Below are 13,187 nucleotides of genomic sequence, written 5' to 3'. Positions count from 1 at the left end.
ATTCGGTGTCTTTATGATATTCACAGTCCTTTAACTGTATTCATATAATTCCAAATTAATTTCATAATCTAGGTTGCATTTAATGTTACTGTTATTTTGTATAGTAACCTTGTGAGCTACCATAATTCATGCATTGATAGGTTCAAAAACACTGGTACTAAAACTTAAGATCATTTTGTGGGTACATCAAAATCCTATATAAGGATCTTGCCCTGTATAACTAGATTCTGCTGTATCCTATGATGGTGTTTAATTCAGGAAAAAAATAAAACATAGCCCGTAATATTGTTTTACAGAGTGTACTGGAATAACTTTGCCAGAATACTTGCATCTTATGTTTGTCTTAAAATGTGTCACATATAGTGTTTAATATACACATGAAACTGACATGAGAATTTGTTAAACAATTTCTTCTCACAGATTATATTGCACTTAGAGGCTAAAACTTTATGATCATTCCACTCTCTGTTAACATTAACACTGTGTGTTGAAATAACACATATTTATTTTAATAAAACTTTAACCATCTGAGGCTTGAAGTTTGGCTAATATTTAAATACAGTAAAACTTGGTTATAGCAACATCGGTTTCTGCGACACCTTGTCTATTGCGTCGAATATTCAATGGTACGAACTAATTCCTCATAAAGCAACTGTTTTTATACCTTGCTTAGTACGACATGCACAAATGCATCAACCTCGTATGTAACGTCATTTTCATTCCTGAATTTCTCTGATATGGACATTGAACGTAATTTAGAAAGTGTGTATTGGGCAAGTAACAGGAAACAGATGAAGATAACTGATTACTGTACTCGTATCTAGGTACAGTAAGGCACAACAATTGATGTAATCTACTGTAATTTGGTGAGTAGGCCTACCTTTAATATACAGTATTAGTGCAGTGTGTATTGTCAGTGAAAAGCGCTGTAATATGTCTTTGATATTACACATTTGGGCAATTCCACATTAATGTTACGTTAGTCTGTACTTAACTACGTATTTCACTAAAAAATGCAACATTTTAACTCGGTTTTTCGTAGATTTTTACGTGACTAACATAAGGCTACTGTGGAAGTGCCCATTTCGGTTACGACACTTGTTTATAACGACACTATTTTTAGGTCCCTTTGATGACGTTATAACCAAGTTCTACTGTATTTCTGTTCCTACCTTACAAGAAACACACAATATCACCATTACAGATAAAGGCCAATTTATACTGTTTAGCAAAATAATGGTTGTTCATTATGAGAATCATACAAAGCATATTAATACACTGTGTGGGCAAAATGGAGAGTTTTACAATGTGCTTTATAGGGTTCAGGCATTTGCAACACAAAAGCAGGAATGAAATGACCATGAGAAATCGCTTCTATTGGTACGGACAGACTGTGTGCACTAGATTTAGAATTTTTATAAGATAATTTTCTTCTTTTCCCTACATTATATATGACAGAAACAATTACCATAATATTTCTCCAACCACATAATTCATGGTTGCTGCACTTCCATTCATTACCCAGTCCAGCTCCAACATTGAACTGATTTCCTTCCGGCTATTTAGTTCCACTCTGTTCCAAACATCCTACTCTGACTCTGTTACCAATATTAGGCAAAGTTGCCCCTGTGCTTAACTAATAAAGCACTATGCCATGAAGGTATATGGGGGAATGGATGTCTAGATCCATGTTTTCCTGACCTCAGCACTAGTTGGATTTGAGTGGTCAGCTTCATGCCCTGACCAAAATACCCCCAGGGAAAGAGCCCCCGGTACCCACTGGAAAGGTGGGTGGGTCCGAGAACCAGTCTGGATGATGTTGCCAATATTACCTGCTTTATTTAGAAACTATTTCACAAATATTATTCTTCCTTCATATATTAACACATTTTTACATTAAATATACAAATATACAAAATATACTAAATTTAACATTGGTACTGCAATTCTTTTGCACATTCCAGAGTTAGGGGCACATCTCCTATGTGACACTTCATATGTTTTGTTAGACTGTTTCTTTGCCCAAAACTCATTCTACAGATTGTACATCGAAATGGTTTTTCTCCGGTATGGCACCTCATATGTTTTTTTAAATCATAACTCTGAACACAGCGCCATCCACACTCTGTACATAAGTATGGCTTTTCTCCCGAGTGTGTCCTCATGTGATTTGTGAAGGTACTGCGACGTGCAAAATTATTTCCACACACGGAACAGTGAAAGGGCTTCTCACCTGTATGTGATCTCATATGTTTCGTCAGTGTGTCTATACGGCCAAAACTTATGCCACATCTGGTGCAAAGATATGGTTTCTCACCAGTATGTGTAAACAAATGTTTCTTCAAGTTAATTCTACTTGCAAAAGTTCTTCCACACTGACTGCATATATATGGTTTTGCACCGGTGTGTGCACTCATATGTAAAACCAATTGTGTTTTCTTTGCAAAGTTTTTACCACAGTCATGACAATGAAATAATTTTATGTATGACTTTTTTCTCATTTGAACTTCAACACCAAATTCATTACTTACACTTTCATTGTCATCATCATCTTTCACAAAGTCAACAGAAACTGATTCCTTTTCACACACATATACTGGCTCTTCACTTCCTGATTTGGCATTGGCTCCTGTAAGGGAATTGTATCCCTGCTTTACTTGTTTACAGGCTTTCACATTTATTTTCTGTGAAAAGGCTTGTTGATTTTTGCAGTTTTTTGTAATAATTTTTCTTGGTGAACTAGACTGTTTCTTTTTAGGAGCCTTCTTCAGAACCAGTTTACTGGATGATGTCTCAGTCTGAAGGTTCGTCCATGAGTCAGTACTGCTTTCTATGAAAGCATCATTACAAATCCTGGCAACAAAAATACATACTATGAGAAAGACACAATAAGTAAAATGAACATGTGTAACCTCTGAGTAAAGAGAAATGCATATACATTTAAGGGCAATAATTATGTCTGATCAACAAGACTGTTATAGCTTTGCCAAGTTTCTACTGCATAAAGCATCCCTCCAACCATATACATGCTAAGCCCTAATGCAATGAAGTTATGGACATACATGTATAACCTACCTGGCAAGACTAAGTAGTCTGAACAGTTATCCATCAACACATACAATATATAATACATATTTCTGAGCATTTCCATCCCATGTTGTGATCATCAGTGACTATAGAATGCAGGTGATCTGAAGCAGCCTGTTTCAGCATCACATCATAAAGACAATATGTTCTCAATGCCAGTACTAGATGGCAACAGTGATCAGCATGATGTTTTATTTATTCCTCGGGTCAGGGCCCTCGGTATTTATCCTGGAGTCAATCCAGATATGGTGGCAAACTTAAGAATGTTTTCCTAATGAAAAATTAACCCTGGGCACCCAGCCTGAAGCTAATCACTTCACTGACTCATTTATTTTATAAACTGACATATTTTAAAAATATTTTTCTATATGACACTAATAAAAGAAGCTGTTCTTAGCATTTTAGTATCCTTAAAATAATCTATAGTGAAACTGCTTCTTTATCATGACAATCTTAGGAATGTATATTCCTGTTTACCAGTATTCTATTATTTACTGTCTTGATGCTGCATAATGAATACTTCACAAATTAAGTTGTTGCCAACCAACAAAAGAATGACTGTCACAACCACTTTATGGACTACGAAAACTATGGTGGTTATGGTGTTGGAACTACTAATCATAAAAAGTTTATTAATTTCATAATAAGTCAAGTAGATAATTACATTACTAACAGACAGGAAAAAAAATAATTAGTTTCCACTGTGCAACAAAGTTCAAGATTCATCAAACTGATAAATGTTTTTGATAAAGTTACAGGTTATAAAGAAAAAACATGATAATCTGTAGAGCATGTGTACAGTTAATTGTAGAGAATGTTAACAGGACTGTTATAAGCTTGCATCTTCTTCACTTATGCAACAATGATCTTCATGTTCTTACAATTTAGGTAAAAATAAACATAACAGTGAATTATCAAGTGGCAAAACCACACTTTGAAAATAAAGCCAGATTCTTTTGTGAATGCACACTCAGGTGGATGCTTCCCCATCAGGTTTGGTTGGCCCATGAAGAAGAACAAGATGTATTCATGGACATTCTGTCTAAAGAACTCACAGTGAAACATGTAATAACCAGACCTACCAATTTTATTTTGTACTCTATGAGATGCAATAACTTCTGTTAGTAACCTTATATAAATTTTAAATATGCGTTATAGGAAAGCAGAACAAACCTCTCTTCATTATTTTCGGGGTGAACATGATTTTCCTCTACAAATATTTCTTCTTTTACTTCATGCTTTATTGTAGTATTATTGCTGGAGTCAATACCACACCCAGTATCCAAAACAGTAAGAAATATTTCATGTGGTGAATGCTAAAAGAGAGGTAAATTATATTAAGACACAAAAGATAGTTCACATGTAGATGCAAAACTTTCCATACTCCTAGAATAGTAGCTTGTGCATGCGCACGCGTGCATGCATGTGTAACAGTCTTTTATTGCAACTATTTAGTTCTGGAATGTTGTTTTAACCACATAGTTAACATTTCATACGTGTTTATGACAAGTTTTAGCCGTATACAGTCATCTTCATGTATGTCTTGCATCAGCTGTTTCACTTCACAGGTCACTTTCAAGTATATGACAAAAAATAAACAAACAAATGAATAGGTAAGCAAATAAAATGAAAGTATAAACGTTCTAAATCCAAGTTGAACCTTGTAAATATAGCTAAAATCTTTAATAAAAACCGTAAAAACTGTAATATTTTCTTCTTCTTAGTGGCAGTTTGTGACTGGTGTTCATGGTTGCTGGATGTTGTTTTTTTTTTCCATTTTTCCATGACACCACTGGATGTCTGGAGTTTTGGATGGATGGATGTATGTTCTGCTTCGTAATGTGTAGAGGATATGTTATACATATAACATATGTTATATGTTGTATGTTTACATTATAATACATATTTTTCTTAAGTTTGGTATATGTGAATATACTTGTATGTATTGCTGGTAGTTGATGTGTGTGCATTACAATTGTTCTAGTAGATTGGGTTTATGTGCTGCTATCTGATTTAGAGCTTTGAATATAAGGTTGCGTCTATATAGATAAATATCACTAACCTGTAGGAGCCCCTTGCTGGTTACATAACTATGGTAGTTCTTGAGGCTATTTGGATGTTCCTCTTTCTATTCTTTCTTTATATTGTCCATGATATCAGCTACACTATCATACATATGTCCTGTATTAAGAATGTGGGTTGAGTATCTGTAATTACTACTGTTGTTTCTATTGTTTATTTTCTTTATATCTAGTATTAAACTCTCCCTTCATTTGTCCTATGTATGTACTGACAGTATAGGTATTTAACTTGACACATACTACTTTTGTTATATTTGTCTGTCTGTGAATGGAGTTTTAATTTGTCTTTCTATTGTGTTTTGTGTGCAATAAGTCATTTTTTAGTTTTGTGTCTTAGAAAAGTTTTTCAGTCTTACTTTTTGTAAGTTGTATGTTGTTGTGTGGGAAGGCAGCCCATTTTATTTGGATGTTGTTGTATTGATGACTGTTATGCAGTATGTTTACTAACGGTGTTTATTTCTAATTCTTTTGCTTCTTGAGAGCTGGATATGTGTAGTCTGTTTAGCAGTTAACTAATTTGAGTTCATATGGGTGACAAAAATTGTGATGTATTATGATCCATTTGCATGGGTTTTCTGTATATTGAGTATCTTCTCAATGTTCTTTCAGTTCTATGAACTGAATAAAACTGTGTAGTTCCTTTAATATAGTGAATTTTATGGAAGGTTGTAATTTGTTGACGGAAGATAAACAATGGACGCTAATTTGAACAATTGCAACGGGATGCTGAAATACAGAATCATTTAAGGTCTGTTCGGTTTTAGTTTTGTAATGGTTCCAGAAGACAAGAATGTCATATTCATACTGGAAATGCCCTGTTTTATTATTTTTGGATATATCTGTTTATGTTCTAGGTGTTGTAAATATGATTCTCCTAAAATTGCTAATAATTGGGCACCCATGGCAAATACATTGATTTGTTTTTAATACTGTTGGACACAGCACTTCTAGACTTCCATATATGAGGGTAAGTCAATAAGTAAGTTACAGATGGATACAGAACTTAAACAAATAAGAGTACTGATTTGAAAAATGTTTTTATCTCTCAACATAATCTCCCTGTACATTGAGGCACTTGTCCCATCGTTTCACAAGCCCCTGAAAACCAGCAGCATACATTTTTTTGGGCTGCTGTCGGAACCAAGCAGTGACTTCCCTTTCTACAGCTTCATCGTCGGGAGAATATTCAGCTGAAAGATGATGTTTAAGAGGGCTGAACAAATGGAAGTTGCTTGGAGCAAGGTTGGGGCTATACAGAGGATGCTCGAGGACTTCCCACTTGAAATTTCGCAGTGTCTCGTTTGTCTTGTTGGCAGTATGGGGACGCGTGTTGTCATGCAAGAGCAACACGCTTTTGGTGAGGAGTCCTGGTCGCTTCCGTTGAATGGCCTTACGAAGTTTCCTGAGGATGTTACAGCAGGAGTCGGCATTTACGGTTTGTCCTTGAGGCTGGAAGGCAGTGAGCAGTATGCCTTCGTGATCCCAGAGGACTGTGGGCATCACTTTCCTGGAGGATGGTGTCACCTTAAACTTTTTTTTGGCAGGTGATTCAGGATGTTTCCACTTCACTGATGCATGCTTTGTCTCAGGCTGGTAATGGTGAACCCAAGACTCATCACCTGTGACAATTCGGGCTAGCATATCGTGTCCTTCATCGTGGTAGTGATTGAGATGCTGTAATGCCAGGCCCATTCTTTGCATTTTGTGTTGTGGGGTCAGCATGCGCGGCACCCATCATGCACAGACTTTGTGAAACCCTAACCTATCATGCATTATGAGGTAGGCCATGCCGTGTGAACAACCAATAGCAGTGGCTATAGTGTCTATAGTTACCCTTCTGTCTGCTTGGACTAAGTCTTCAACCCACTGCACATTTGCCTCTGTGGCAATCTCCGTTGGCCAGCCGACGCAGTGTTCATCTTTGATATGTGTCCAGCAGTCAGAGAACTTCTGCACCCAACTGTAAACAGCTTGATGTGACAGGCACTTCTCACCATAGATGGGAAGCATTTCTTTATGAATATTCTTTGATTCCATACCTTTTGTCCACAAAAATCGCACAACGGAGCACTGCTCGAGGGTTGTACACTCACTCACAGGCATTGCCATCTTGCAACTGCTGTTTCGCTTTCGTAAACATCGACTGTCTCATGTTGAATGTCGTCAGTTGCCATTGGACTAATGCTGCCATCTAGTGGCAATAGCCTTAAGTGCCTCATTCAAACATGTAGTACTACACATCAATTTGTAACTTACTGACTAACCTACGTATTTTTTATTTTCATATACCTGAACGTGACACATTCACAGTGAAACAATCAGTGTAAGACATATACCTGCCGAAGACTACATATTAATGAAACATGTAATAAAAACTCATAAAACATGAACCAGGTGGAAACACAAGATTCCACAACTAAACAGCTGCATTATAGAACTGTATTACACACAAATGAGGTGACGACTGTTGTTGAAATGTGTCACAATATCATATGATAATGCCAGTCCGCACACTTCCACCCACACTGTTGAAAGCCTCTGCCAGTGCTGAAGCATCCTCTGTATAGTCCTGATTTGGTTCCTTCTGACTGTCACCTGTTCTGTCCACATGAGAGGCTAGAGGCTGCCATTACACCAGTGATCAGGAAGTGAAAGAGGCAGTTCATGCATGGACAGTCACTTAACCAAAAACATTTTTTTCTGAAGGCATACAGAAGCTTGTGGCTTTTATTGACTTTGTACATACCCACTGTAATTTTATTATTTAATAAAAAATTCTGGATATGTGTGACTTGCCCTCATATAATATCTTAATATGGTAAATGTACGGCACCAATCCTGAGGCCATGAATGATAGGGAGGTTGGCAATCAAGGCTTCCCCTTTTCTGCCAATTATTGTATTACTCTCTAGTGCCCTCTGGCATATGTTAACCATCTGAAAGCACTAATGGCTACCAAAATTTTCATGTGGCTATCACTATTCAAGTGAACAGAATGGTTAGACAACTGGAGTGGATTATAGTGATATATGCTGGAGAGTGACATGCAACAGCTTGAGGGAGATCTGGAGGAGTAAACCATTTCACGGCCTCAATACAGAAAAATTATTCCAGCTAGATTTTAACTGCGCAGACTGCTTGCACATCCTAATAATGTAGAACACCAAACTTTTACACACAAACAAGTAATGTGTTTTGAGAAATACTTGCTTGATCATTGACAACTCTGAAGTTGATGCAGTGCATGTATTTTTTTTCCCTAGTGAGGTGGGACTAAGTCCCTTGTACTGCAGCCACTTCTGGCCTGTTGCACCAGCCCCAGATGATAGGTGAGGGTGATTGTGGAGCAATTGGAGGAATGAAGATTGGCAGGAGAAACCGAAGTACTCGGAGAAAACCTACCCCAGCGCCACTTTGTCCACCACAAATCCCACTTGACCAGACCCGGGATCGAACTCGGGTTGCCGCAATGCAGTGAATGTAAGATTATGCATTTTGCATATGGCACAGTAAAAAAACTGCTCAGGCCATTATTCGATAAAGTGTGTTACCTGATGTGTCAGGAAACATTTCTTGGCAACTAAAGCAGTTTGCAATGCAGCTGCACATTTCTGTTGTGCTCAAACCACTGTAAAATATTTAATTTTGTTTCTAAAAACATTACTTTGTGAGATTTTGTAATTCTTCACTCATGGTAAGACTGTGTATTAGATGCAAACTTACCTGAATTGTCTGATTTATGAGGGACTGTCGTAATGTGGCATCAGAGCTTTCACACTGAAGTTTGAATTTGTATGTTGTATCTACTTGGTATGCACACTGCTGACAGATCTGATCTGGAAGACCATCACCAGCACTGAGCTATAACCAAGGCAAAATGCTGAATAAGAAAACTAATTGTGTCCTGTTCAGAATAAATAAATAAATAATAAAAAAAAAAAAAACTAAACTATATCTGTGGCTTGTTTGAAAGGAATTTTAAAAACAGCTCCAGAAATAGTTAATCATTCAGGACTGATGACCTAATAGACTTTGGCAAAGTACATACTCAATCTCCATATAACTTTATTAAAATACAATATATGTATTATACTTGTAGTATAAGTGATTTTCTTTAATTTTTGATATTAAGAAAATAAATTACCTTTGATCTCTGATGTTATTATTTAACTAACACAAAGTTCCTAAGTATTATATACAAAAATATTTATATGCACTGTACTGTGAGACTAGGGGAAAGTGAATTTTCAAGCATGTCTAGCAGATTTCAAATGCGTGTCTGTATTCCCTAATGGTAAGCAACTGTGAAGAATTTCATTAATTATTGGTTGAGGCACTGGGGGCACGCGGTAGCGTAGTTGGTTGAGACACTATGCTACAAGCCGGAAGGTCATAGGTTCAAGTCCTGATGGGGTCATTGGACTTTTTTTAATTGATCTAATCCTTCCAGCCGCACTATGGTCCTGGGGTCGACTCAGCCTCTAACAGAAATAAGTACCAGGAATTAATTAAATAATTTTCATGGGGAGTAAAGCGCGGCTGGCACGTAAGGCTGACAACTTTGCTGCCATCTGCAAGCTGATTGTCTAGAAAATGTGGGACCCTCAATGTCTCACAACCCTATGGGCCTTCACGGCCTGTTACAGGTACAGCTTTACTTTACTTTTACTTACTTACTGGTTGAGGCACTATGCTACAAGCCGGAAGGTCGCGGGATCAAATCTTGATAAGGTGGATATTTTCAATTTACCTAATCCTTCCAGCCACACTATGGCCATGTGGTTCACCCAGCCTCTAACAGAAATGAGTACCAGGAATTAATTAAATAATTTTCATGGGGAGTAAAGCGTGGCCAGCGGGTAAGGCTGACAACCTAGCCGCCATCTGTGAGCCGATTGTCTAGAAAATGTGGGAACCTCAACATCTCACAACCCTATGGGCCTCCAAGGCCTGTTACAGGGATGCCTTTCCTTTACTGATAAAAATTTATTAAATAAACACTTCATGTCAAATACACCTCAAACAACTTAACCTTACTATACACAAAATTAGTACAGTACTTGTCACACAACTTTTATTTGGAGGATTTACAATGAATATACTGAATTGCTTTTCCAATAATGAGTCAACAAATTTTGACTTCTTGAGAAATTGAGCATAGTTTACTGAAATGGCAGTTTCTATCAGAACGTTTATGTTTAATTCCCTCAAGGAAATACAGCAACAAACGAAAGTATGAGCTTCCAAACTGGGCAATTTCTATAAACTCCAGAATACATGCTGGACTCCCCTATAGCTTAACCTACTGTATATTTTGTACTTTAACCAAAAATTCGTTTGTAAGGTATAGCAAAAAGAAAAAAAAAACTCCGGCCTTAATTATAATGCCAAAAAAAAAAAGTTGTCAGCAAAATGCAATATAAATCATGTTCATACTTCCACTATATATTTTCATTTTTAACGAGTGGCACAAGCTGTCATATCACACCTTTTTCATTCAATGTTTCAGCTTGAAGGTCGGTTTTTCTCCCTCGTGTTCATCAGTCAGGCATATATATTACTTGTGTGCGAACTTAAAAGAATCCACAGCTATAGTTTTGGGGGAAAACACTATGATTACGGCGAGTGTGTGTGTGAATCATATAACCTTCGCGTTATATTCCAAATCAAATCTTTTTCACAATTACTCAGTTGATCATGCATTTTGTTTGGTACTGGAATTCCATGCATAAGTAATGTGTTGTAAACAATATTATGACTTCTCCACGCCCATTACAGTATTCTGTTATTTCGTCTACGGGTTTGGTGCGTATTTATTTACCTTCAGGGTTGGAGCAAAGCTCTTTATTTTTGCAGGGATGGTAGGAACTGACCCTCCAGTCTCTTCGCTGAAAATGCGCATTAATGGACCATTCTGTTTCAGACAAAGGCGACATATGTAACTGAAGTTCAGTGACATATCTATTTACGGATATCAATGCAAAATAACATTTAAGCAGAAGTTAGAAATCGAAACAGTAACTACGGTAACTTCTTCCTCCGCCTCCCATTTAATCATTTCACAGCCTTTTGGAAAATGGTGCCTGCACGGCCTGCACAATAGATTCATATTCTTCCCGTTGTGACCGGTTGTAACCACAGTGATGGTCAGCGTTATTGGTGCGTGGTGGTATTATAAGGAAAGAATTTGAGGAGGCTAAGTAATGAATACATTTAAACCAGTTTTCATGAGAGAGAAAATCATGGTGATCATGGTCATCATGGTTTTCGCTGGCCACTCTTTGAATGGATAATTCGTCCAGACTTGGTGCAAACTATACCAGTGTTCTTAGCATAGCACTGATTTTATAGTTGCCGAAATAATCAATCAGTCTATCCATCTATTTGTTCTGCGAATCCATATTTGGAAATACAACCTCCGGATATAGAACAAGTCAATTACTACAATTAATATAACATACATATCATACATGAGTCAACAATACTATGAAACTTAACTACCTACAGATTTCATACACGTCAGTCATACAATACATCATCCCAAATTTCAGCAATTCAATACCAAAAGAAACTAAACAACCAAGATATAGATTAAGTGAGGACAAGTAATTTTTGTCATAACATAAACCCATAACACATTCACTTCAGAATTTAAGGGACATAAATTCATCAACGGAAGAAATGGAATGTTTCAACAGAAAGGATTTTATGTCCCTCTGAAAAAGAGTTAATTTCTTTTTAATTTTATCTGCTCAGGGACCATATTATACAAAGTGATACCCATATTTATAACGTTTTTTTTTAAAAGAACTATACTGCAATGATTTACATGTAAATATAGTTTTCTTCGTGTGTTGTAATTATGGATGTCCACATTTTTTGCCATGAAGTCTATATTTTTTTAATAAAACCTTTCACTTCAAAAATGTATAGCACAGCCAATGCTAAATTGACGTTCGATTATTAACCCCAGTGATAATTCGAAGGACCTTTTTTCACAGTTTAAAGAGTTTGTCACATTCGTTATCCCCTTCACATAATATAATGCGGTACCTCATATGACTCAAAATTTGAAAAGTAAATATTTCTTATCATATATGGGCTCATAGTTTCTTTTAATGTTTTTTATCATATAAACTACTTTGCATACCTTAGCTCTTAAAAATCAAGCATGGGCAGCCCATTTTAGGTTTTCTGTGATGTAAATACCTAAAAATCTCAGTTCTGATTTATGGGTATTTTCTATAGTTTTAAAATTTATTTGTGGTCTTAACGGAACCCTCATTTGTTTTGGATGAAATGACATAGCAAATGTTTTTTTTCTTCAAAATTTATTATAAGATTGTTTTTGTCAAACCATATTTCTAACTCTCATCATGTTCTTTATTTTATGTTGAAGGTCAGCTTCATCTGATCCAGTAATTAACAAATTAGTATCATCTGCAAATAAGACCAACTTTGCCCCCCGAACATTTTCAGCGAGATCATTTATATACAGCAAAAATAAAAGCGGCCTTAACACTAATCCTTGCAGCACACTGTGCTTCACTTTCATGCATGAAATGGATGAGAATGGTGATCTGCTTGCAGATTCCCACAACATTTTGAATAGGTGGTGGAACTGCTTCTCTCAGTTATTGAATGTACATAGGGTCAGCGATGTTAGGCAGACAGAAATCCATACAGCTGAGCCGCTAGTACCTGATCCTAGCCCTTTTGAGGTTGAAGGTGCTATTGCAAAATTAAAAAAGGGTTTAAAGCACCAGGTAGTGATCAAATTCTGGCAGAATTTATTCAAGCAGGAGGCCAAATATTACGTTCTAAGATCCACAGTCTAATTACTTCTATTTGGCATAAAGAAAAATGCCTGATCAGTGGAAGAAGTCTATTATTGTACCAATTCACAAGAAGGCTGATAAAACTGACTGTAGTAATTATTGGGAGGTATCACTGCTATCAACTTCATACAAAATTTTATCCAATATTCTTTTCTCAAGGTTAAGTCCATATACAGATGAA

At 36.5% G+C, this 13,187-nt stretch overlaps 1 protein-coding gene across 2 annotated transcripts; it reads right to left on the bottom strand.

The window, feature by feature from the left end:
• Positions 1–1,779: 1,779 nt before the first annotated feature.
• Positions 1,780–11,254, bottom strand: LOC111874713 (zinc finger protein 2). Of its 2 annotated transcripts, none has more exons than XM_033755568.1 (4): positions 10,657–10,898; positions 8,892–9,029; positions 4,261–4,403; positions 1,780–2,853 (listed from the first exon to the last, which is right to left on the bottom strand). In XM_033755568.1, the coding sequence occupies exons 1-4, from the start codon at positions 10,663–10,665 to the stop codon at positions 1,929–1,931; spliced, it is 1,215 nt and encodes a 404-aa protein (XP_033611459.1). In that variant the 5' UTR covers positions 10,666–10,898; the 3' UTR covers positions 1,780–1,928. The 2 variants fall into 2 exon arrangements, with proteins under 2 accessions (XP_033611459.1, XP_023726214.1); XM_023870446.2 differs by lacking the exon at positions 10,657–10,898 and adding an exon at positions 10,990–11,254 and having other exon boundaries at positions 1,781–2,853.
• Between the last annotated feature and the right edge of the window lie 1,933 nt (positions 11,255–13,187).

Source organism: Cryptotermes secundus, unplaced genomic scaffold, assembly GCF_002891405.2.
Source record: "Cryptotermes secundus unplaced genomic scaffold, Csec_1.0 scaffold313, whole genome shotgun sequence".
Classification (NCBI taxonomy): Eukaryota; Metazoa; Arthropoda; class Insecta; order Blattodea; family Kalotermitidae; genus Cryptotermes; species Cryptotermes secundus.
The sequence above is the reverse complement of the archived record's forward strand: the minus strand, read 5'-3'. Positions and strand labels throughout refer to the sequence as shown.

What these genes read in the sequence shown, in the direction of transcription:
- LOC111874713 (XM_023870446.2), bottom strand. Translation starts at nt 11,127, where the DNA reads ATGTCACTGAACTTCAGTTACATATGTCGCCTTTGTCTGAAACAGAAT. An exon ending in TCATAAATCAGACAATTCAG is followed by an intron (nt 4,404 to 8,891) that starts GTAAGTTTGCAT and finishes CCTCTCTTTTAG; the next exon opens with CATTCACCACATGAAATATT. An exon ending in CCCGAAAATAATGAAGAGAG is followed by an intron (nt 2,854 to 4,260) that starts GTTTGTTCTGCT and finishes TTTTGTTGCCAG; the next exon opens with GATTTGTAATGATGCTTTCA.